At 40.7% G+C, this 22,966-nt stretch overlaps 1 protein-coding gene across 4 annotated transcripts in view; it reads left to right on the forward strand.

Moving 5' to 3' along the window:
- The first annotated feature begins 1,293 nt into the window (after positions 1 to 1,293).
- The window catches only part of LOC134542491 (b(0,+)-type amino acid transporter 1), a 112,147-nt gene continuing 90,474 nt past the window's right edge, over positions 1,294 to 22,966 (forward strand). The window contains exon 1 of one of the 4 annotated variants that reach the window (XM_063386829.1): positions 1,294 to 1,374. In XM_063386829.1, the coding sequence (XP_063242899.1) occupies positions 1,347 to 1,374 (28 nt within the window). In that variant the 5' untranslated portion in view covers positions 1,294 to 1,346. Of the gene's footprint in view, positions 1,375 to 4,867; positions 4,969 to 6,015; positions 6,164 to 14,261; positions 14,356 to 22,966 lie in introns of those variants that run through there. The other 3 variants (XM_063386828.1, XM_063386827.1, XM_063386825.1) reach the window with 3 other exon arrangements.

Genomic DNA, 22,966 nt, shown 5'->3' on the forward strand with positions numbered 1-22,966 from the left:
TTTCCTTCAAATAAATAACACGTCAAAACACATAAAAATTAATACAAAAATAAAAGTAAGAACAAAATTAGATAAATAGAAATCTTCAAACTTCAAATCATTAATTCAATTTTGATTTTCATATAGTGAGCATGTGAGATGTCATATATATACGTCCCCCCCCCCCCCCATCACGGACCTCCCACCGGGAGCAGGTCGCAGTGACGAGTGGAGTCTGTGGCTCGAGCACAGACATTCGCAGCCCATGGACCGCGGACACTCACAGTTTGTTGCCGGCGATTTTCACGTCTGTTTTACTTGTTAGTTTGGTTTTCTGTTAGAAATTTGGACATTCATGTGAAAATAAAAAAGAGAAAAAAAAAAGAAAATTTTTATTGGCGATTAAATTAAAGTACTGTTCAACACCAATTTAAATGCATGATTTGATATTAGAAAAACATTTTAAATATTTTATTGCCAATTATGATTACATTCCAAGGTAAGTTGATCGTGAGCATTTATAAAAATTACCCGAAAATATAATCGTCGAAACTTTTAAGTTCCAAGTTGGCTTTTGTTTTTTATTCTTCCCCGCGTGGGAAACCCTCCATAAACCCGCAAAGTCCAGGGCCACCAACTGTTACCGTGTTCCACATAAACTCGGGGTGCGTCACCCATGGGCGTCGCAAGGATATATTTTTTTGGGGGGGACTTCAATTGATTTAGTTGTTGAGGAATATCCATCCCCTGGGAAGAAAAAAAAAGCGGGGGGTGGGGGATCCTCCCCCGGGAAAATTTGGAGTTTGAAGGTGCAAAAAGGTTGCTTTTAGGCGTTTTTCTTTCCTAAATATTCTAATCAGAGTTGGTTGCAATATACAATTTATTTTTTCTAAAAAAATATTTTCAGAGAGCAAATTTGTAAAAACACAGTTAACATATCTGATGCTGGTGCTATATCCACACAAAATCATTAATTTAAACATCAGGAGAAACTACGAAACTACGAAACTAAATATATTATTGGAGGGGACGAAATTGAAGACTTTTATTATTGGGGGGGACGTGTCCCCCCCCCCCCCCCGGTTGCGACGCCCATGCGTCACTTCGCCGAACTGCGCCTTGCGCTTCCTTCCTCCGAGACCGCGGCGGCCGGACAAGCCATGCTCCGCACACAGGAAGACTTGCTGGGGGGTGACGCGAAAAGAGGGCGGGGGGCTTGTCGGGGAAGCACCCGGCTGTGGTGTCCTGGGAGGGGGGGAGGGGCGGGAAACTGCGCCCGTTCCAGCGCCTCGCGTCATTCATAGGCTCTGGACGACACAGCGCTGGCAATGGACCGTCGTTAGACGCGAGACAGCTCCCACAGGAGGATGAAGGATGTCGAGGGTTGTTTCATTCGTAAGTCTTGCACTTGGTTTCATATCTATTAATTTTTTTTCTTTCGGATTTATTGTGCCATTCAACAGCGGTAAGCTAATACCATTTCAGGATAACTCATACGTTACACATAAAACTTACAGGCAGAATACAAATACTTAAAACATCAGAATTACACATTAACACAAGACATGTAGTCTGGAATTCTTAATCAAATATGAGATATCATTTCGAAGCAGTCAAAATATACCTAATAAAGTTTTTATAAGAAATTTGATACCACTGTTTGAAAACCTAATACAAAAAGAATATATATTACATTTAGTTAGGAATGTTGCATAATCAAACGTATGTACTGTCAAAGGACTGAAAAATTTTCAAATATTAATATAAAATTATTTTTGTGGATATTTTCGATTCTGCTTGTTTTAGAGTTCAGTATTAAAATAACAGTATTAAAATAAGCATAAAACATTTAATTATAAGTTAAATAAAATGCCAATTATCTGTGTTTATAAAACATTTTGGTTCTACTGTATGTTTCTTATAACATACAGTTTAACCAGCAATTATGTATGTCCAAATAAACATCTTAAATCAAACTTCTCCTTTGCAAGAACCTTTAAAAGATCGTATAAAAACAAAATGTTATTTAAAAAAAACATTAACTAATCTATTTGGGGGGGGGGGGGGGAATTGTTTTTCTTTAAAGTCGGTTTACGGACGATAGTTTAACGTGACAACGACCTAACAAAACATTGATGAAATTATTTCATACTTTTATGAATAAAAATTGAATCGTTTTTATTGAATTATCACTATTTTGTATGGATACAAAGAAGGAGTGAAATGAAATCTAAATTTAATTGATAAATTTACTTTTATTTGCATTCATTAATTCAAATATGTTTATTACTTTAACGAACAGATTACTTTAACTATAACTTTTATACATGTTTGCTATTTAACTTCTTCCAATCTGTGTTATTCTGTTAAGGATAGGACGATGATAGGAAAAGTAGAAAACGAATGGGAGTGTTTCAAGTTTGATGTGCCTCGATAAAGTCAAATCGATGGTCGTTCCAATCTAGTGGAAGAGAGACAGATGCGGCGCAAGCGTACAATGAGCGTAACGGGACAATGTGCGCAACGGGACACTTTTTTCGTGCGCGCAGCCGGAGTTCATCGATTTATTAGACGTTGTCACGTCAAAAACCCCAACGCGGAGTCGCTGCTGCTCCTGGAAGCGTGTATTCCCCGGTCGGAGCTCGCTGGCTGCTGCTCGTCTCGTCGAGAGCCTGAGACGTGGCCGCACCATCGCCGACTGTCGCGAGGCCACCCTCCTCCCCAGTCGCGGCTTCAACGAAGCTAGGCGAAGGACTGTAGGCATGGCCCCCACAGGGGCGGGGCTGGGTGGACCCCTGGGTCCCTCCAGGCCCGGGCCCAGTCCTGTTTGTTTTCATCTCAGCGTGTGAAATAAACATACCTACTCGCTGTGGTCATTTTATAGTAAAATAATTATATAAATAAAGATTAGTTTGGACATATTAATTAGCAAATAATTTTACCCTGTATTTTCAGGTTAAATAACATTCTAAAAAAGTGTAGGTAAGAAATAACCATGCAATTATAATGTAGCACGTGACTGTAAAATTGTTGGGGGAGGGGGTGGGGAGGGCCCGTCTCCGATCCTGGGTCCAGAGCCCGTAATCGAATGTGGGGGCCGTGACTGTAGGCATAATGCCGAGTCGCATACCTCCGCGCCAACCAACATCCAACAATCACGCGGCATTAAAGACTTGGTGCTCGCAAACAGGGTCATCCTTATAAGGAGAGGGTGGGGGTCACAGGGATGCTGTAACCAGTGCGTGTGTGATTGGAGGGGGGGGGGGGGGGGTTTCGAGTCAAAATCTATTTTTTTTAATGCATAAGTTTACTCCGAGAGTAAGACGAAACTAACAGTCTATTACTAATAAAATTCATTGGAAATCCTACAAGCTATGCAATACGCCCAGGTAATTTATTACAGTTATGACCACTGCAACGTTCACAGTCTTTAGGTAATTTTTTTTTTTTTTAAGTGTAACATCTTGCTCCTCGGTTTGCGGCATTTGGTAGGAGTGATTCCCTGAGTGGAACGGGAAGTCACATGGAACGGAAATGTGTAACCACGGTGCGGCCATCTGTGGCGGATGGCGCGAAACCAAAGTTCACAAAACCAAAGGGAAATACTGTTTAACGAATTCTAGCAAGATGGACAGTATTTTAATAAAATTCCTTGTCGCAAATCAAGTTCCAAAGCAGGAGTCTGTATTTTCTTCGAGAATTTTTCGCTTTTATCGGAGCCGTTTCCTTATATAGTTTAAATTTTCATTTTGCAAATCAAATGATTAGATAGTTGACGTAGCAGCGAATTCTAGCGACTGGTGTGGAGAATACGTGTGATCCGCGTCCAGAAATTTTGTTAAAAACTCATATTACAAAAACAAATGTCACTGGTAGGTCAAAGTCATGAAATAGACACTTCAAGGAAAACGATGGCGCAGTATCTCTCGCCGTTTTCTAAAAAGTAGGCTTACGTACTTAGTTAATACCTAGTTTATCTGGGATTCGAACTATACATTTCGTGATCACTCAGACACAGACACGGCCACGAGGATCGCGCGGAAGTAGCGTGACAGAGGAGGGAACAAAGCTACGCCGCCCCGCGCGTAGGCGGCCCGGGTTCGCGCGACAAGAGTCTAGCGGCAGCAACGCTACTTACTGCAACTGGCTGCAAATGCCGAGCCTTTCCGAAGTTGGCCGATCGGGAGCGCCTACCCCCTGGATGTTTTTTATTTTTACGCGCGCGTTTTTTCTCTCCAGTATAAAAACGCCACACAGACTGTTTAGTGGATGGTTGGTTATATTAGGTAAGTATAGCTACATTAAAAATAGTGTAAAATCATTTTATGGTTGCTTAACAAATAACTTTTTAATATGTAGCTATCCAGCGCTAGGAAACCGTTTACATGATTTCACAGTATCTTTAATGTAGCTATACTAACCAAATCAACCGTCCAAAATGTTTTAAAGTATTTATAATGTAGCTAACCTAACCTAATTGACCATTAGTTATCATGTCCTTACCTGAAAATTAAAAGTTGCGTAAAATGGCATGGGAATATGGGGCGTCCGGAGAATATCTGTGGAAGACAAAGACTTCCTAGATTTTATACGGTATGAAAAATATACAAATCCACGAAGTACGTTTCTTCTATTAGGTATTTTCCTCTATTTGGTGAAAAGAAGGCTTCCCGTTGTGGGATCGCACCGCCGGCCCCGGAACGAGCGTGAGCGGTGTGGCATTTGCAGCCAGTTGCAGGAAGTAGCGTTGCTGCCGCTAGACTCTTGTGTTCGCGCGGCGCGGCTGATGCAACCTGCCGCCGCCAGCGCGCAGCAGCGTCGCGCATGTGCCGACAAGATGGCGGCGCGAACCGGGGGGAGGGGGCGACGCTGTCGGCGCCCGCCGGCGCGGGCGTCAGTGTCAGGAAGGTCATGCACGGAGAAACATACGGCAACCTCGCAAGTGTTTGGGGCATTGAGACATGTATCAGCATGACCGCCACATACACGGTAAGGCACGCTTCTAGACGCAGCGCCGGCGATGCCATATCGTGGGACATTTTCGGCTCGTTTACACGAGTGGAATACTTAAACATATCCCTTTAGGGTTGTATCCGAAGAGTGGTTTAATGTACCCCTCCCTAAAACCCTTATTATACACACGCCTTCTAAATATTATTAATAACAGTAATAACACTAGTTTGGAAAAATCAAAAATTTTAAATTTTTCTTCAATACAATTTTTTTTTCCTCACAACAGTTTTTAGAACAAGACTGATTGCCTGGAAATTTACAAAAATTCATTTCACACTGATCAGACATCAATATCCAAATACAAATGCGTACAGCATAACTACGGTTTAGTTTCACTCAACAAACACCGCCAAAATATATATTTTTTATTTCAAAATAGCTGTATCCATGACTTCGTTCGCGTAGAATAGCTTAAGAGCGATTCGTGCCAAAACCAAAGTGTGCGTTCTGTGGGGGAGGAGGGTTTCCATGTAACCTATTGGGATGGAAAATGTGTTAGAACTTACTTCTCGACATACATTACCGTTATAATTTTCATAAAGCCTATTGGATATGTTTTGCATGATGATGCCAAATTTAACATACAGACAAACACTTAAAAAGTGTTTTGGCCTCAATACCACTTATCATCAAAGCCTACTCTATTTTGAAAATATATTCCATGTAAATAAGCTACTTCGTTTTATTGTATTTACCTATAGTCTATAGAAGCGAAGAGATGGAAAGGTTTGCCAGAATTATCTGCCCGGGAATTGATCAAATATGTTTTTCTTAAGACATCAGATATCTAGGCATGGCTACAAATTTAATGAATTTTTTTTTGTTTGAGAGCATTTTCCTATAGGTACTTAATTCTTACCTTTTATCTAAGGTTATGGTTTCGTCATATTTTATCATATCTCTAATTCAATAACACTCGAATTATCAATTAACTTATCTGAACCTTAAGAGATACGAATGGCGTTACAGGGACATTTTTCTTTGAACTACAATAAATTATCAGTTCCAATTGTCTTGGATCATATCGCAGATCCTTATCTGATTAGCTTTTATTCGCCGACGCTAAAACCCGTTACAGCCATAATTCCGACATTGTTAAAATGACGAATAACTGGAGACACCATGAAAAGGAAATTCAGCAGACATGGATCAAACCTGAGGCAACATCTAGGTATTCCGTTGTTTTGTTTCATATTATTCTATTTCAAAATTCAAGCAACTTTTTTTGGGCAAATTTTAAAAAATTGTTAGAAATTAAGTCGTACTTCTGTCATAACTTAAATCGTTTCTGTACGTTAAAAAATTGTTCTTTTTTTATTTATTTTTTATAGCAATACCCAACAGTTGTCATCCATTGGGTTTACTGCAAAAATTCACGCCGCTCCTTGTAATGTGACCTTGGAGTGACCCGTGTAGCCTGTATGTTTGATTGCAAGGGCATTTGTGCCCTTTTCAGTGAACATTACTGTTGGTTCTACACATTTTAAGCTCAGTTTACTATCGACTTCAGTTATTTAAAAAAATGAAAATCGTTCTATATTAGAGGCATTATACTGTAATCATTTATAAATACTTCGCTATAACTCACCGTCATGGATACTTGTTAACAATGCACCTATCTATTTCTCCAGCAAGCTTTAACTTACCACCTGAGTGTACACCTTTCTATTTCTCCAGCAAGCTTTAACATACCAGCTGAGCTTGCACCTTTATATTTCTCCAGCAAGCTTTAACATACCAGCTGAGCTTGCACCTTTATATTTCTCCAGCAAGCTTTAACATACCAGCTGAGCTTGCACTTTTCTATTTCTCCAGCAAGCTTTAACATACCAGCTGAGCTTGCACCTTTCTATTTTTCCAGCAAGCTTTAACTTACTACCTGAGTGTACACCTTTCTATTTCTCCAGCAAGCTTTAACATACCACCTGAGTGTACAACTTTCTATTTCTCCAGCAAGTTTTAACATACCAGCTGAGCTTGCACATTTCTATTTCACCAGCAAGCTTTAACATACCAGCTGAGCTTGCGCATTTCTATTTCTCCAGCAAGCTTTAACTTCACAGCTGAGCTTTCAGGAAATAGAAATTCGCTTTTTGGACTCATCTGTTACCTCTGCTGCAATCTCTTCTTGTCCACGAATCACCCGTCCAACTCTACTGGGTCCACTACTGTGTCCTAGTCGGAGCAATGGACTCCCCGTGCCGAGACAGGGGCGCATCAGCTCCAGGGGGGAGGGGTTATCTTTCAGAATTAAAACTCTTTCACAGTGTCATACAATTATGAAAAAAAAATTAAAGATCATAACAAATTTAAAAAAAAATTATACCTGTATTCACAAAAACATTTTATTAGTCATGTTTTAAATACACAGTAACTACGGGCAGGGTTAAAAATAAATTAAAAAAAACCGGAACGCTCATTAGACTGCCTTTCCGCCTGTGGTTCCGTCCTCGTGATTGGCGACCGTCTGGATTGCTGTGATTGGTGTTCCGACAACAGACGTGTTCCCGAGAGAAACTCATCCCATCGCAGGGGAGTCTCCCGGGAGCTTTACATCGCGGGAACTGTTTCGAATTACCGTATTTTGTGGAAGTTTTAATTAACACTTATCTGCTATTATCAGGCGTTCAGAACGAAATTTCCGCAATGTTATGAGTAGAGGTATGTTTTCTAGCGATTGTTTCCTATCCATTGGCGCCCGTCTGCATGAGAAGGTATTGCCATATTTGGCCGGGCCATTCGTGACCCGCCTGGTTCCGCACTGGGATGGCTGTGATTGGTGTGCTAACATCAGACATTAACTTGAAATAAACCCGGCCAACCACGATACACACGGACAATGCTCCAAAGTTTTCTCGAAAATACCAGGGCCCCAGTTATGGGTGTTGCGATGTGGTGATGACGGCGTGGAAATAAAAAAAAATACTTCAACTATGTCGCAACAAGCCGTCTCCCGGACTAACTGCAGTTTCCTATTACTCGCGCGTTGCTTTGCCGTTCCACTGCGGGCCTTCGTCCTGTTGCCTCGTTCAGGGCACATCGTACACAGATAAAAAGGTTTGTTTCAATCAAACAAATATTTCTTTATATATGGCGAAACAAATATTTACTTGCTGTAACAAACAAAATATTTTGTTAGCTTAACCAAACTTGGTAAGTAACAAAATTGATTTGTTACACCTAACCAAATATACTGTTGAGTTGACAAAATCATTCTGTTGAGTCAACAGAATATTTCCTACTACAAAATATTTGTTTGAATTAACAAAATAAATTTATTTCGCCATATACGAACAAATATTTTGTTGAGGCAAACACTGTCTGTACCCTTCGTGCCCGTCCAAAGCCCCTATCGCTCAGAGGGTGCTATCCCCGTGCCGATCACGATGCAGTTTAAAATGTAAACGGACATTTTCAGTAGTTAAAATAACTGAATGTTAATTAAACACGATTTGTAGGGGCAGGCATTTTTTAGCGAATAAATCTGAACGCCTATTAGACTATGCAACATGTTGGATCAATCGACATGTACCTGAAAGAAATTCACCCCAATCACGAAACACAGACGGTGCTACAGTGTTTTTAACTTATAACTAGTCTCGGAAGCTTTTCGCGAAATATGCATGGCCCTAACCAATTGTGTTTCGAGCGGAAATTGTGAAATTGCCATCACTGTAGCGGGTCAAGAGGTTTGGTGTGGACTCATTTATTCTCGTTATTTCGGTCGAACCTGAGTTCAGTCGCAAAAAAAAAAAAAAAAAAAAAGTTGTTTGTAAAGTCGGATTACGGACGATAGTTTAACGTGACAACGTTATAACAAAACATTGATGAAATGATTGCATACTTTATGAATAAAATTTAATCATTTTAATTTTAATAATAAAAGAATAAATACTTGAAATTATACTAGTAATCAGATTTTTAAAATGCAAGAATAATTTAACCTTTATTGCCGAAATTGTTGTTGTAATAAGCAATGAAAACCACATTAACTTTTCACTTCACTTTATAAACAGTCGAGTGGAAGAGAGATAGATGCGGCGCAAGCGTACAATGAGCGTAACGGGACACAGAGTAACGGAACAATGTTCGTGACGGGACACTTTTTCGTGCGTGCAGCCGGCGTTCATCGATTTATTAGACTTTGTCACGTCAAAAACCGTATGGTGTGCTATCAGTACGGTGTGAAAACCAGAGAAATACTGCGCTAATTCCCCTTGTCCTCTCCTTAGAACAGGCATCTGTGCGCGCAGTCTCTGGCAGAAAAGTCACCGGAAGGTCAGTGCTGGGAGCTGGGTCATTCTTCCTTGGCGATGTCCCCTCAGGATCCCAGGAGAGACACAGTAAAGCCACAATGAGCACACGCATCGCGGCACAGCCGTGGAAGGGGCGGGGGGGGGGGGGGGGGCACTCCTAGCAGGTTCCCGCGCACACTCTTTCACTACCGACCCACCAGTTATGCGAAACGTTCTGTCATTTAATTGAATTTTAGCCTAACCGCGAAATTGATCCGCAACTTTTTCCGGTCCCTACTCATTGGTCCTTCAGCAAGGTCATGACATCGTTTATAACAACTGGCCAGGGTCGCCAATGGCATTGTGGTCCAATCATCAACGGGAGGCTTATGCTTATGTGTTTCAAGTCTACTTTGGTATAAGACGAATAGAAACAGGAAAAAAAAATTCAGTGTTTCATTAGACGACAGGCTAGAATTCAAACTCGCCCACCTTCATGCTGCTGCTTCCAGAGATTGGACCACAGTTTACCTAAAGGACTATGATACATGGAAAACCCGCGCCAAAGGATGCATCGAATCACATAAGCGTCCCAGCTAACAGGTGTCACGAGTCATTAGCCAGTGAGTGGGTGTGATTGGTCCAGTACGTAGAGGATCGTGGTAATTGAAACCGCGAATGTTTCCAATCCTTGATCCTCAAACGTCACCCTGTTCATTGGTTGCTGACTTGTGTGGCGTAATTCGATACGTACTTCGTTTAGTAAGGGTTGAATTGACAGAGAGTTCTTTAGATTAACAGTGAACCAATTGCAGAAGTATCACAAAGGTGTAATTGTAGAGACCTGAAAAATTCGCGGATTCATTTCGTGATAGTCTAGAATCCAAAAACGTTTGCCTTTTTACTGAATCAGTGATTGGGCCACAGTTTATCTGAATGATACTCGGACAGTGAAAAACCTTTAACAAAATAAGTATCGAATCACTAGCGTACCAGTTAACAGGCGACACGACTCAGTAGCCAATGAGCAGATGTAATTTTCCCGCGTGCGTAGAGGATCATGGCGTATATCCTACAGGTCATTGAAATCGAGAATTTTTTCCGGTCTCTGGCTAATTAGTTTAATCTCAGCTGATCACGAAATGTATTAGCGAATTTTCCCGGTCTCCGATCGTCGGCTTGGTGGGGCAGAAAGTGACTCAAGCAGCCGCATCATGCCGTCTCTGGACGGTCCCCGACTCCGTGTGCAGGCAGCGGCCGGCTGGCGAGATGTCCTCGGCGCCCGGGATCAATATGGCGGTACCTGCGCGGAGCTGCTGCGCACTCGTCCCCGCGTTCATTCACGGCGCGCGCGAGCAGCAAAACCATAGACTCGCGATCACGCAGACGGACTCTCGCCTCTTGCGCATGGCTCCCTCATTTACCGGCGGCTCGGCTCCGACCGTCATTACACCTTTTTTGACGTGACAACGTCTAATAAATCGATGAACGCCGACTGCGCGCACGCAAAAGTGTCCCGTTACGCACATTGTCCCATTACGCTGTGTACGCTTGCGCCGCATCTGTCTCTCTTCCACTAGATTGGAACAACCATTGATTTGACTTTTTCGAGGCACATTAAACTTGAAACACTCCCATTCGTTTCCTACTTTTCCTATAATCGTCATATCCTTAACAGAATACCACAGATTGGAAGAAGTTAAATAGCAAACATGTATAAAAGTTATAGTTAAAATAATCTGTTCGTTAAAGTAATAAACATATTTGAATTAATGGGTGCAAATAAAAGAAAATTTTTCAATTAAATTGTAGATTTCATTTCACTCCTTCGTTGTATCCATACAAAATAGTGATAATTCAATAAAAATTATTCAATTTTATTCATGAAAGTATGCAATCATTTCATCAATGTATTGTTATGACGTAGTCACGTTAAACTATCGTCCGTAAACCGACTTTAGAGACAACCAATTTTTTTTGTTATCTTTTCTAATCGCAGCTTTTTATCGAGAAATATTTCAGTAAACGAAACCATCGTAGCAAATACGAATGTGCTACACAACTGCGGAAACTTAGAAAATGAATTTCAGCGAGTGAACACGACGCAGTTAGCCGGGCCAAAAAATGTCGTTACGAATATTTACCTGACATTTATACCTAGCAGATAAACATCTAGCGTAAATCTGCGACTGAATTAGTTACAGAACACAAAATGCATTCTCATGAATGATTATAGATAGTACATAATGGCATGAAATCTTTAAAACCAACAAAGATGCAAAAAAAATTAGCTTACTATAACAATTACGCATGCATTGATACAAATTTGATATAGAAATAGACCCAACGCAAGTTCGAATTACAGTCAAACCTCGTTTATCCGGCCCTTCGTTGATCCGTATCTTCGGATAATCCGGATCGGACTTGTAGACATTTTATTTAATGTTGACATAAAAATGACAGCTGTATTCTACATCTTTGCAAACAAAGAATGTTAGCATACGATAATTTAACTGATCGTGCTTCATTCAAACGGCATATATGTTTGTAATGATGTGAAAATATATTTTTATATAGGGCATTTATAAACTATGTAATTTTGTTACAAAATAAAGTTTTTTATAGTAGTAAATAAGTCTGCTAATTTAAAATATATATATTTTTTTGCTTATTACACAGTAAGTCCGGATAAACAAGGTTTAACTGTACTCAATGTAAAGTAGCAGTTTGACGCAGTACTAAGTCGTACATACAAAATAGCCTTGAGAGATATTCCTTCCATACACATTATCTGCGACGGTAATGGGATGGAATACGCGTGGCGTGAGCACACCTTTTCTCGGACTCAAAACCACGTCGTTATCTACTCGCAACGGAAAGTTATCTGCCCGTATCAGTTCACGAGCGAGTCCGACTATCTTGAAGGCCCCGTTGTAGGAAATATCATAATCATATGACGGCTAAAACCTATATCTACTTCATTCTTATCCCCAATAAAATTTAAAACGCTACTAATTGTTATTTTATTAATGTATTGGTTATGGATTACAATTTACAACAAATCCTGCTGTTACGAAGCCTTGGTTTATAAATAGATTGACGTTATTATTTTGTTCAAAGCTCGTTTCAAAACAAGATATTCATTTGTTACATTGGGAAATATCTATTTCGAAGAATATCCCAATTAATAGGTTTGGTCTATGTCTTTTAATGTATTAATTTTTAAAAAGTATCTTATTACTGTACTTCATACCAACTCTTGAAAAATAAAAATCAGACCAAAAATATGACAAAAAAAAAAAAAAAAAAGGAATACTAACTTAATTAATCACTATTTACAATGTGATTGGAGTCTGAATCGACAGCAACTCATTCCCTCGTTATTCCTAGTTCCTGGTTCGGATTATTACCCAATAATTTATGCTTTGTATTGTTATAGTACCTCCAGTAGTAAAAGTTATTTGTAAACCGTTACCCTGAAAGGCTTTCCAGTATTAACTACGCAAATGTTCAACATGATACAACAAAATAAATCCAAATTGATGGATATTCGATTATTTTTTCTATGGTTAAAAAAAATTATGCTTGAGTGAAACGGCATTTAAAATATAAAATTATGCGCCAGTTTTCGTATTTATCTCGAAAAAACGTATTTTATTAATGCAAAAATAATCATAGCCATGTTGTACACAGTTACAACACCTGGGACGTCTCACTACTCGCACACCGAGTAGACTGGCCGTCTCTAGTAATCTACTCTCGTTAGCAATAAAGTATAGTCTCGTTTATCCTATTTTCGTCTATCTGGCACTCTGTATTGTCTATCATCACAGGACTAAACTTTTTATGTATATTGTATTTAACTTTAGACAATTATGCAACTTTTAAGTTCATATTAACCAGTAATATTTTGATCCAATTTTTTTTTCCGAACAGCTTAATTACAGTCGTTAATCAAAAGAGGTTAGAAAAGCTGATACAAATATAAACAAACGTCCGCCATTTTGTTTTGTGAAAATCAGAATAAAATGATGGAGGATGATGAGATTTAATTTTTACGATCGCGTACACCATGCAAAGAAATTTTCACATGAATATGGCGGACCCGCGTGTATGAACATAAATACATATATAGTCACTTTTATAAATATTAGGGGACATAACAAACGTATAGGTGTGCCAAATGAAACTGTATGATAGTGAAACTACCGTGGAATATATTTGGTGAACTAAAATAGTCATAGTATAGAGTAATTTCAAGTTTTAAAAAAACCCTAATGATACCGGTAGTACACTAGTTAATTTACTCTCCGTTCATTCTCCTGTTAGGCGCAGAATTTATAGTGCGTGGTTTATAAGCTAAAGAAACGTGGCTCGAAACTCGACGGTGGTAATTGTTTTTTACTTTTTTAATTTATAGATTACTGGATTATACAAATTATGCTTTAAGCAAACATATATGAATACAGTTTATTTGTTTATTGTATTGCTATTAGATTATTAACTAAATAGCTTAGTCCATTGGAGTATTTCATACTAGGTAGGCTTATATCCTTAATTTTTAATTAAAGTAATATTAAATTAATTACGTGTGTTAAGAAATAAATTTTCATAAATTCGGATAGGTAAAAAAAAAACTAAACTTTTTTTGTGGTCCAGCTAACCTTTAATACTTAATAATCACCCAGCCATCGTTGGGTAGAGCTAAGTGAAAGCGGGAAAAAGGCCGAATTCAAATTTATTTCAGTTATTAAATTCGAACTTTACCCAACAAACTCGGATAATGCTATGTTTACTTCTTCTTCTAGCTCTACCCGTAACGTACGCTTTGGAATAAAAAAAACACCTCACTCCGTCATCAGCTGCCGTCGCTAATTCCCGAGTGAAATGACGTTGAAAGACGCGTGCCTCGCCGGGTGACTAATGCGGCGTGTCTGACATGCCGCAGAAACGTGACACGGGCCTGCTGGCGGAAGGTTTTGAAAAGGGGGGGGGGGGGGGGGACAGACACTGACGGCAACGCCGCGCAGTCTGCAGAACAAACGAGCCGCGTGGGATGAACCGGAAATGTTGCTCTACGCGGTGAGGCGGCATGCGTGCGCGGTGTTCATGGAGACCTCTCCTTCAGGTAATGTTAAGGCCTCCGCCTACCTGGGCACACACACGTGGCGCGCAGAGCTTCAGGGGAAAAACAACGTGATTTGAAAACTGGTCGTTACCACAACGCCGAAATACCATTACGCCGAATGTCAAAATTGACCACAACGCCGACAGCTAGAAAACTGCTGTGTACCACAACGCCGAAATACACTAACAACTGAATGAAATTGTGTGTGTTTCTGAAATGTATCTTAACGCCGAAATATCACAATCAAACCTAACCTAACCTAACCTAACCTAACCTAACCTAGTCTAACCTAACCTAACCTTTGTGGCAGTCCTGCAATGACATTTTTCGGCGTTAGTGTATTTCGGCGTTGTGGTAATTCGGCGTTGTGGTAATTCGGCGTTGTGGTAATTCGGCGTTGTGGTAATTAGGCGTTGTGGTACACAGTAGTTTTCTAGCTGTCGGCGTTGTGGTCAATTAGGCATTTCGGCGTTGTGGTATTTCGGCGTTGTGGAAATTCGGCGTTGTGGTAATTCGGCGTTGTGGTACACAGTAGTTTTCTAGCTGTCGGCGTTGTGGACAATTAGGCATTTCGGCGTTGTGGTATTTCGGCGTTGTGGTGCGTCCCCTTTGAAAACTACTCGAGATATCTGAGTGGGGACTGTTTACAAAAAAAAATAATAATTCGTTGTGGCCCGCTAAGTAGTTTGGATTCCGGATACAGAATTTAAACATGTATTTTTAGAAAAGTTAGATTGGCCGAAAGGCGTGTTTTCAGAGTAATATTTAGGCATAAAACAACCGGAAAGCACTTTAGGGCCTTGCATTACACCTTTATCCTCGATTTCTCCACCGTATAATGTTACGGACACCACTCAAATTTCTTAGTTGTCCTATGCACGACGATAATACAGCGCGTCAGATCACAGCCTTGCGCTTAGGGGCGACACCGCGCTAGAAGCACCAACGAGCGTCGCTCTTTAATCCCGCCTCACTAACACAGACACATCCCTGTGGAGGCATGCCAGATTAATCGTTATTCAATTTTCCTTCATGACTGCTTACCTTCTATTCTCCTCCAACACAAAGCTGCATATCCTCTTTCTGGTTAATCTATAAACAAATTTAAAAAAAAAAAATTGCGCGTCCAAAATTGCAGAAATTTCATTCCAAAGCATGAGCAAACACATTCCTAAATTTTTGTTGACGAGTTCTGCCCTAAAAGAAATTATTTTCTCACATTTTGAAAAATGAAGGGAGAATACAATAAAGTGCATTTGTATGTTCAAATATAAATATAAATATTAATATTGTCGAGTAACCTAACGAGACGGCATAGGCACCATTCAATGGCCTATTGTATAAGCTATTAATTGGTGCTTTTACGGTCTCGCTAGCTCAATCGAAAAAATTTATATTTATATTTAAACATGCAAATACACTTAACTGTTTTCTCCCTTTATTTTTCAAAATGCAAGAAAAATTAATTTATTATGTAAACACATGTTTTATTTTATTTATTTTTTTGAATGATTAAACGCGTCTTAAAATACTGGGAAAAATTGATACTGAAACCAACAAAATGGTTTAGTATTTTAAAAAAAAATGTTTACTTGAAAATGTGGGTTTGTATAAAAAATGAAGAAAATTAAAAATATTTGCTCTTTGGGAAGTTAGATGTCTCTTGGTCTGCACTGTTCCCAATGTATTCATGAAATGATAACTAAAAATATCAATAACTAGGGTAATTATATATTAAATAAGCACGTGATCTCAAACTTTCGTTAAGCACTGTCGACTGCCGTATCAGAGCACGGTACTTCAGCTAGTGGTCTCTAAAATGCAGAAAAAGGGTTCGATTGCGGTAGTAAAAAAGAAGTTTCAGTCATGGGTGAAGTGTGTTTGAGCCGCGCTGATCTGACAGCAGTTCAGAAGAAAATGCGGGGAGGACGGAGGAGTAAATGAAAGAGTTTCGAGGATATGGGTACGAATCCTAGTGGATGAGAGCCATGACAGTTCTAGCGCGAACACACCACGTGGACTACTATAGAAACTGCAGTAACTTTTCAACGACGAATGTTCCGCAGATGAACGAAAAGTTCTTCGTTGCTTCAAACAACTAAACATTTGCAGAAACCAAGCCGGTTTCCGTCATTGGATTCTGAGTTCCGTTGCAAACAGGCGTAAAGGTCGGAGAAGAATGTTTTATTGCTGAAGACTCAACAAGTTTTTGTAGTTTTTTTTTAACACTCCGAGGTTATTCTTTCCAGTTCTCTCTCAGGATCCGTTTAAGCTCCGAAGTTGTCTCGTGGAGTTATTGGAAAACGTTGATAAGTCGAGTTTCTTGGGATATGTTGTTTATCATATCTAGGGTAAAAAAAAAACGCCATGGAAGAAGTTATAAAATTCTGAGCATATTCCTTAAGGCTAGATCTTACATACCATGTTGGTTTTCGTTCATTTTTGACGTGATAACGTCTTATAAATCGATGAACGCCGGCTGCACGCACGAAAAAGCATGACGCATTGTCACGTTCCGCTTGAGCCGAGTGTGCAAGAACCGGCCAACCACCGTGCGAGAAAATCTTCTATAATATCAAACAGGTTAAGGCGGGCTTTTTAAAAGCAGCAATTTAAAAAATTTGATATGACGTTATCACTTAAAATTATTGTCCGTAAACCGACTTTACAGACAATCCCCTTTTTTTATCAATACTTTTATTTAAGGGCTATACTTCGAAAATTTTCACTCGATACCTACCTCCCTTGCAGTAGTTGTTCTGCGACAATTATTTTTAACAGATATTCACTTGGTGTTATATCATGTGTGTAAAAAGCCGCACAAGTTGTAATTACCATTAATTGCGCGACTATTTTCACCCATGATTATTGCACCAAGTGAATATCTGTTGAAAATAATTGTCGCAGAGAAGCAACAGCAAGAAAAGTATCGAGATAAAATTTTTTATAAATGTCCCTTAAAAAAGTAATGACAAAAAATGAACAAATCATCACAGGGCGTAAGACCGGGCCTTAAGGGTGTATGTACCGTTCCAAGTCACTATTTTGTATTTACGTCCAAGAAGGTTAAACTTCCCGACTTTTTGAGTGACTTAAACTTTCAAAAAAAAAAATTCACCGCATACTTTTTGCATAATTATCTGGCAAAGTTATATTTTTAACATTTTTTGTGCACTATGAATTAGGATATTGTAATGTAATATAAAACTGGAACTTTTTATGTCTAAAGTCAATTTTACTGGCTGCTATGTGATATGGTTTAATTTCTTTTAGAGAAAATTATTACTTTTATCTTGAATTTTAAAATCCTCAGAATATTTATTATTGAAAGGCCAAATAAAATTAAATACAAAATAATGCGGGCCGCAAGGCACAAGCGCCCAACCCCAACATGGTTGAGTCTTTCTGCCCTTCTTACCTGGACCGTTTTCCCCCTTGTCCAGTGGTTTTCTTGCTTGATTCAACGCATGATTAATTCATCCCTGCATGACCCGGCCCAGGTGTTTTCCCTGTGTCTATGCAGGTTTTACCTGGGTCACTTTAGTTAGCTTTCAGGCTAGGCAACCTATCGGGACTCCAGCCTTGGCGCCAATTGCAGCCATGACTGGCCATTAAACAACAATAAGCACATGATGCACGCACCCTTGTCCTGCATGGTTAAAACCCCGCATAGTATAGTGTATAGGCTTCGACCTGAGACACATTTAGGTCCTCCCAAAACCTGGACCACCCCTCCCCCCCACACACACATACTTAGATCAACTTAGGCTAGGGAAGGGAAAAAAAATTGGTTGTCTGTAAAGTCAGTTTACGGACGATAGTTTAACGTGACAACGTCATAACAAAACATTGATGAAATGATTGCATACTGTATGAACAAAACTGAATCATTTTTATTTTAATAATGAAAGAATAAATACTTGAAATTATACTAGTAATCAGATTTTTAAAATGCAAGAATAATTATTAACCTTTATTGCCGAAATTGTTGTTGTAATAAGCAATGAAAACCACATTAACTTTTTTCACTTCACTTTATAAACAGTCGAGTGGGAGAGAGATAGATGCGGCGCAAGCGTACAATGAGCGTAACGGGACACAGCGTAACGGAACAATGTGCGTAACGGGCCACTTTTTCGTGCGTGCAGCCGGCGTTCATCGATTTATTAGACGTTGTCACGTCAAAAAAAAAACCGTTTTACAACAATGTTTCACACGAAAACGTTGCATTAAAATTCCGCTTTGAAATGTTACTCCCATCGCGCCCAAAGAAGTTTCACTTATTAAAAGAAAAAAAAGTATGTATATGTCAGCGTCTAGCGTGCCCGGGGTCCGCGCTCCGGCCTCGGAGACTCGTTGCGCCGATGAACAGCCGCGCTGTTATTGGCGGTTGACCCGCGCCGCGGCGCACGTGCGCGGCCAATAAATCCGCATCAGCGGGCGGAGCGCTCGCTGGCCGCGCGGGGCGACATATGCCTCTGCGACACACACCCATGTCGCGCAGGGGCACCAAACCTATCCTACATTCTTCCTCGCTCCCGCCCTTCTCCGGTCTGTCGGGCGCGAACTGCGTTTACACCCGGGCTGCAGGTTTCCTCCAGTGCGTTCTCTGGTCTACTGTGTAGCCATCCCACTTTGCAACTTCCCAATGGCTGCAAGGGCCAGGGGCTTAGCCAGGGGGGGGAGTTAGGGGTTCATACTCCCCCCCCCCTCCCTTAGCACCAAATCTTAAATTAATTTCTTATTCATCACTTAAACAAATTTCATATTAAAATTAATAAAAAATTTACCATTACAATATTTAAATTTAAGTACCGAAAACTGCTAAAATATCATTATTTTACACCTTAAAATTCAAATTTTCCCAGGGGAGGACCCCCGGACCCACCGCTTTAATACGGGGGGGGGGGGGGGGAAGCATGCTTCTTAACATCCCCCCATACACAAATCCTGGCTACGCCACTGGCAAGGGCCGCTAATCGCCGCGCCCCTGCAGCCTTGTGCTAGCGCCAGACGCACGCGGGCCACTGAGTCCTCGCCCACGAGAGTGAGGGAGGGCTCTGGCCATTGTTTACTTTTCTACGAAACGCGTACAGGCTCCGGCCTGGAACGTAGGTACTAGGAACCTCCCGTGAAATCACTCCCATTTTTGTTAGGAGGCCTCACCAACACTTCGGCTGTGTGAGACTGACTTCAGCGTGGAGAGGCTGTAGTCAAAAAAAAAAAAAAAAATGGAGCGCTCGCTGGCCGCGCGTGGCGGAGGCCGCGTGGCCGCGAACACCTGCACAGGGCGAGTCTCAACTCCAACGACAAACTTCGGCCGCAGCTTCGTCGCGACGAAATCATCTGGAAACATCAACACGACGTATGGCCTAAAATGCTTCCAAGGCTGATAGCCGAAAAACATTTTAAATTGTGAAAATGAGCGAGTCTTTCATTACTCGCCAGTTTTGTGTAACATCTAACCACTGTAACGAGCAAATTAATGTGTTCTCACGTTGCAAATCCACTTACAATACGAAACTCGGACACGAATCTTATCGTAGAATTCTTTAAAATAATTTCAAACGTGATAAAAATACGCAAATGGTGTTTTCAACTACATTTCTGGACGCGAATCACACGTAGTTTCCGCACCAACCGCTAGGATTCGCTGCCGGTGCAGCTACGTCGACTATCGAAAACATATAACGGCTTCGATAAAAGCTAAAAAGTCTTGAAAAAATTACTAAACTCCTGCTTTGGATCTGATTTTCGACAAAGAATTTTAACAAAATACTGCCCATTAGTTAAAAAAAGTTAATACCAAAAAGTTTCCCTTTCTATCTGTTAACTTTTGTTCGCGCCATCCGCCACAGTTGGCAGCACCGTGGTTATTTCTCATTTCCGTTCCTTGACTTCCATCGTATTAAAGAAATTACTCCCACCATATGCCGTATACCAAGATCTAAGATGTAACACATCAATAACACAAACGTTATCTAAGAAGGAACAACGAGTGTCTGGGTTATGTATATGGAGAGTTCGTTTTTAACTGTATGTTTTCAGGATACATTTTAGGCATGAAACAACTTGTACAGATTCTTGAAAGCACCCAAGGGACTTGTATTACATCATTATCTAAAGCTGTGGTTACCAATCAAATATCATAGTCGTCTTATGCACGCCGGTTAGACCCTTGCCCTCATAGAGGCGACACCGCGCTAGAAGCACCAGCGAGAGTCACACTTATCACCCCGTCACACAGATATACCCCTTACCAGGTGGGCACTGTGAATGACACAATGAACAGAGGAGTATGGGTTTGACATGGAGGTACGTGGATACGAGTGTTGTCAATGGAAGATGTTGAGGAAAAGGGGGTTGTCTGTAAATTCAGTTTACGGATGATAATTTTACATGATGAACGTGAATGGAAGAGAGATAGATGCGTCACAAGCCGAACGCTTAGGCCTGATCGTTCCTCTCTACCGCATGTTCCGCGCTCTCGCTGGAACGCTCGGCTCAGGCGGAACGTGACAATGAGTCATGCTTTTTCGTGCGTGCAGCCGGCGTTCATCGATTTATAAGTAGAGACCTGAAAAATTCGCTGGTTTATTTCGTGTTATGCTGAAATTCAAAAAATTATACCGTAGTGCTGCTTCTGCCATTGGTCCACTGTTAATCTGGAGGACTGAGGGCCAATTAGAGACCCTCACTCATTGAAGTGTCGAATCACAGGCCACCCAGTCGACACGACTCACAAGTCAGCAGCCAATGAACAGTTGGCATTTGCCCGAGTGTGTAGAGGATATTGGAGTCTATCCTGGAGGTCATTGAACCCGCGAATTTTTACGGTCTCTATTTACAAGACGTTATCACGTCGAAAAAGAAGTGCAAGATAACAGACTCACGGCAACGTCCGCCGCGTCCCCGCGTAGGGGCGAGTGATTTTCCGACCACTCGATCATCGGGACACTCTAGTCGCGTCAACGAGGCTGATTGGCTGGCCCGACCCCCGTCGAGACCCACTTGACCCCCGGGTCTTCTTCGACGCCTTCCCCGTCGCTGCAGCCGCTCAAGTGTTCCGCGCGCGGGTACAGTTGGACACTCGGCGACAGCGACGGCCGAGGGCTGCCTCTGCTATTGGCTCACAACTCACCTGAATGACTCTGGGCCAATGAGAAACACCCGACCAAAGCTTTATCGAATCACAGGCTGCTACGCTGGAACGTCTCACAAGACAGCAGCCAATGAGTGGGTGGCATTTGACCGAGTGTACGTAGAAGTATGGAGTTCATCCTACAGGTCATTGAACCCGCGAATTTTTCCGGTCCCTAGCTATAACATAATATATCATTATTTTATACTTACTTTTACCACTTTTCAACTTGTAAACGTCTTGAGTGGTCTAACTTCAACACTCTCTCTCTTTCTCTCTCTCTCTCTCTCTCTCTATATATATATATATATATATATATATATATATATATATATATATAATCCTAGCCGTGTGGCTTCCATTTGTTGCGCAGTGCATTGTGGAAACAGCAGACGCGATACTGAAATGTTTCTGGAGATCCGACATTTTGACTATATCTCCAAATCGACTGTTACGACCAAGCCAGTAGTCTTCTGGCTTTTAAAATCATGTAGCAACTGTATTCACTCTTAGCAAATTACAGAACACGAAAAAAACGCTTTACGTTCAGAAGTTACCATTTTTGCGTAGGTGGCGTTGCGAGCGAGAAAACGATAAAGCTGTACCGTAAACCTGTTTGAGTTACTCTTTAGTAGTTGTAACCTTGAACCGACAGATTATCTTATAGCTTATAAAGAAATTTATTATGGGTTATATATTACTTAAAACTACTATGGATATAATCCTTTTTTCAAGGTTTGCAAGGGCAGTATGTTTTAATTGTAGTACACAATTTATAATAGACACACACAAGATTATATATATATAATATAATACAGTTTATATTATATAATAAATAAATCGGTTCCTTTTATCTGACTTATTCAAGTTTCCAGGGCATGTATAGCTTTTCCGTTATCATTTTATTCCTTTTTTTTTTTTTTTTAGAGATATCTGGTTTATTTTGCTTGTTTAATACTCCTTATACATTTCCTTTCAAGTACAAGAATTAAATTCAATCCGACTGTTCGATTACGCATACACAAGAAGAACAGCCAAGAAACTTGTGTAGGAATTCGCAGATAAACTTTCGTAATTATTCCGTATCGGAAAGTGAGTCTTCCATCAATGATTGATTGTTCGTGTATCCAGCTGTCAAAAGGTTCAAGCCTCTTCTTTGATAATTCAAAAGTGTAGCTTCGCCATATGTCATAGGTCTTCTTATTTCTTATGACATATGACGACACTCTTTAGTATTTAAATGTATGACCGGGACGTTGTTTGACGGACACGCCGTATTCGGGTGTTGGGTTCTGTCAGAGCCCGGAGCCGCCTTTGATGATGCCTCGCCGGGTGTGCAGTCCGAGGCGGCGGCGCGCTGGTCGATAAGGCTGACAGTTGCAAACACGTGCTGCGGGAGGGAAGGGGGATGTGCTGACTCCCTGGTTGTTGCCGCCGACATTCCTGCCACGCGCGGTCAGCAGCGATTGC

The sequence above is a fragment of the Bacillus rossius genome (assembly GCF_032445375.1).
Source record: "Bacillus rossius redtenbacheri isolate Brsri chromosome 4 unlocalized genomic scaffold, Brsri_v3 Brsri_v3_scf4_2, whole genome shotgun sequence".
Taxonomy (NCBI): Eukaryota; Metazoa; Arthropoda; class Insecta; order Phasmatodea; family Bacillidae; genus Bacillus; species Bacillus rossius.